Raw genomic sequence first — 3,567 nt, 5'->3', positions numbered from 1 at the left:
CCTAGGAGTCCAGGCCCCAGCCACTCCTCCCTCAGACCCAGGAGTCCAGACCCCAGATCCTCCTCCCTCAGACCCAGGAGTCCAGACCCCCAGATCCTCCTCCCTTAGATCCAGGGGTCAAGGCCCCCAACCCCTTCCTCCTTCAGAGCCAGAAATCCAGGCCCTAGCCCCTACACCCTCAGACCCAAGAGTCCATCATGCCTCTGACACTCACACGATCCAGACGCCAGAGATAGCCCAGACAGCTAGGAAGATGGGCATCAGCGACAGGTAGCCCCACATGCCGGGCTCTGCAGGTGAAGGAGCGGGGCTGAGGCAGGACACCTGTCTCTCTCACACCTGAAAAACCAGCCCTCAAGGAGGCCCCAGGTGCATGAGATTGTGGCCCCAACCACTAGGCCCCCGTTGGCTCTCAGGCAGAAGTCACGGGTGGGGGTCTGATCTAATTGGCCAGCTCTCCACTCCAGGCAATTTCCCCACCTATCCCGCAGTGTTCAACCCTATCTCACGCATTCTCCTGCTTGGGGAGTTTCTCCCTGTCCTCCCAGGCCCTCCTTGCAGCTCCCAGCCTCCAGGGCCTCCCTGAGATGCTCACCTCTCCAAGCTCCCTGGGGCTCTCAGTCCTGGGACTGGGGCTGGGTGAGCTTGGGGAAGAAGGGCTGGCATTCAGGATGGGGCTCAGGCAGGCCAAGGCAGAGGCAAAGTCCGGGCTGGAGCGCTGGAGGGCTGCCTGGGGCCTTGGGTCTGACCCACACTTCCTGAGGGGCTCTCTACCCCTAAACCGCCATGTCCTGTCTCCTCAGAACCTAGCAGGCAGCACCTTAGCTTCAGGGGCCCCTAACTTCCTTCCTCCAGCTTTGTGGGTTCAACGTCCAAAGTCTCAGCCCTTCCCTCCCCAGGAACCAGGAATCTGAGCCTCCAGCTCTCTCCAACCTGGAAGACACAGAATTCCAGGGCCCCAGTTCCTCCTAGAATACAGATACTCTTCTCCAGCTTCTGAGGTCCAACCTCCCAGCTCTTACCTACTCAGGTACCCAAGAGCGAGGGCCTCAGGTCCGCCTGCTCTCTGGGTGCAGCTTCTGTTTCTGGTCTGTGAGATACGGAGCCCTGATGACCCCGCCTCCTCCCCTCCGCTCTCCTTCCTCTCACCCTTCCCCTTTTCCCTGCTGGAGTTCCCCAGGCAGGCTGAGCGTGGGTGGGAAGGGAGCTCTCAGCGATGACATCTCCATCCGAAAATCCCTCCAGCCAGACAAAGACTGCTCCTGTCACCTGACCCTTTTCCTTCTCTCTCCCGACAGCCACCTTCAGCTTCTGACCTCCCCCCTCCCCCGGCTTGGTCCTTAGGGATTTGGGGTCATGGCCTCCTCCTTCTTCCCAGGACCCAGGAGTCCAGTCCCTCAGTCCCTCCTCCCTCAAACCCAGGGTCAGACCTCGAGGCCCTCCTTCTTTAGACTCTGGAGTCCCTCCTGCCTCTGACTTTCACAAGGTTCAAACCCCCGAGATAGCCCAGCTAGCAGGGACAGGGACAGGTAAGCCTCACATGCTGGGCTCTGCAGGGGAACGAGGGGCTGAAGCTGGGCCCCTCTCTTTCCTCTCTCTCTCTCCTCCCCTTTACACCTGAAGAACCAGCCCCTTGAAGAGGGCCCAGGTGCATGAGATTGTGGCCGTGGCCTCTGGGCCCCCATTGGTTCTCAAGCAGAAGTCACGGGAAGGGGTCTGATCTCATCGGCCAGCTCTCCTCCACTCCAGGCAATTTCTCCACCTGTTTCAGTGTTCAGTCTTAGCTCACACATTCTCCTGCTTGGGGAGTTTCTCCCTGCTCTCCCAGCCCCTCCGTGCACCTGCCAGCCTCCAGGGCCTCCCCAGGATGCTCACCTCTCCAAGCTTCCTGGGGCTCTCAGTCCTGGGGGTGGGGCTGGGTGAGCTCAGGGAAGAAGGGCTGGCATTTGGGGTGGGGCTCAGGCAGACATGCTGCAGAGGCAAAGTCCAGGCTGCAGGACTGCCTGGGTCCTTTGGTCTGATGGCCACTTCCTAAGGGCTCTCTATCCCCAAACCACTGTGTCCTGTCTCCTTAGAACCTAACAGGCAGCACTTTAGCTTTGGGGGCCCCTAACTTCCTTCCTCCAGCTTTGTGTATTCAACATCCAAACTCTCAGCCCTGTCCTCCCCTGGACACAGATCTGAGCCTCCACCCTTGGGGACCCAGGAGTCCAAGCTCCAACTCCTTCCTCCTTCCCCAAGATGCAGGAGTCCAGGCCCCCAGAACTCTTCCCTTAGACACAGAAGTCCCAGCCACCTCCTCCCTCAGTATGCCACCTCGTTTCTTGTAATGGATGTAAAATCCACATAACATTAGCCATTTTAAAGTGTATGATTCGGCCGGGCGCTGTGGCTCACGCCTGTAATCCCAGCAGTTTGGGAGACCGAGGCGGGCAGATCACCTGAGGTCAGGAGTTTGAGACTAGCCTGGCCAACATGGTGAAACCCCATCGCTACTAAAAATGCAAAAATTAGCTGGGTGTGGTGGCAGGAGCCTGTAATCCCAGCTATTCCAGAGGTTGAGGCAGGAGAATCCCTTGAACCTGAAGCAGAAGTTGCAGTCAGCCCAGATCGTGCCATTGCACTCCAGCCTGGGCGACAAGAACAAAACTCTGTCTTAGAAAAAAGAAAAAAAAAAAAAAATGTGCGACTCAGCGACATTAGTGCACTCCCAATGTTATGCAACCGTCGCCTCTTTCTTTTTTTTTTGTTTTTTTTGAGATGGGTCTTCCTCTGTTCACCCCAGGACTGGAGTGCAGTGGTGCAATCCAGCTCATGCAACCTCTGGCTCCCTGAGGTTCAAGTGATTCTCCTGCCTCGCCTCCTGAGTAGCTGGATTACAGGCATGCACCACCCCACCTGGCTAATGTTTGTATTTTTAGTAAAGGCATGGGGTTTTCCCCATGTTGGCCAGCTGGTCTCGAACTCCGGGATCAGGTGATCAAACCCACCTCAAAGTCCTCCCAAGGCGGGAAATTACAGGCGTGAGCCACCATGCCAGGCCTTTTTTTTTTTTTTTTTTTTTTCCGAAACCAGATCCCTATTGGCCCAGGCTGAGTGCAGTGGGGCAATCTTGGGCTCCACTGGGTACCCTCCACTCCTGGGATTCAAGTGGATTCTCATACCCTCAAGTCTCCCAGTAGCTGGGATTACAGGTGCCTGCCTTATTGCCTGGCTAATTTATTGCATTTTTTGGAAACCACAGAGTTTCCACATGTGGGCCAAGACTGAGGCCTCAAACTGCGACCCTCCAGGATCCACCCTGCCTCAGCCTCCCAAAGTGCCGGAATTACATGGTGGGAGCCATCGCGGGCCCACCCTGTCTGGTGTTCTTTATTGCTCAGTGTAAATGTTTTGAGGGATTCATCCATGGTTGATAGTATGATTGTGTTCATCCTTATTTTTATTTTTATTGTTAAACAGCCCAGGGGTCACCTGGGGAGAAGGTGGCTGCACGCCTGTAGTTCCCAAGCACTTGGAGGGCTGAGGGCAGGTGGATCCCTGAGACTCAGAGTCGAGACAGCCTGG

General features: G+C 56.5%; 1 protein-coding gene across 1 annotated transcript in view; it reads right to left on the bottom strand.

Moving 5' to 3' along the window:
• Window positions 1-1,131, bottom strand: part of TMEM150B (transmembrane protein 150B) — a 7,713-nt gene extending 6,582 nt beyond the window's left edge. Inside the window, exons 1-2 of the mRNA XM_017892523.1 lie at window positions 1,023-1,131; window positions 217-353 (exon numbers count right to left, since the gene is read on the bottom strand). Of these exons, the coding sequence (XP_017748012.1) occupies window positions 217-282 (66 nt within the window). The 5' untranslated portion in view covers window positions 283-353; window positions 1,023-1,131. The remainder of the gene's footprint in view (window positions 1-216; window positions 354-1,022) is intronic.
• Window positions 1,132-3,567: the final 2,436 nt, after the last annotated feature.

This window comes from Rhinopithecus bieti, unplaced genomic scaffold (assembly GCF_001698545.2).
Source record: "Rhinopithecus bieti isolate Rb0 unplaced genomic scaffold, ASM169854v2 scaffold_22436, whole genome shotgun sequence".
In the NCBI taxonomy this organism is placed as follows: domain Eukaryota; kingdom Metazoa; phylum Chordata; class Mammalia; order Primates; family Cercopithecidae; genus Rhinopithecus; species Rhinopithecus bieti.
Note: the sequence above shows the minus strand (reverse complement) of the source record. Positions and strands in the feature narration are given on the sequence as shown.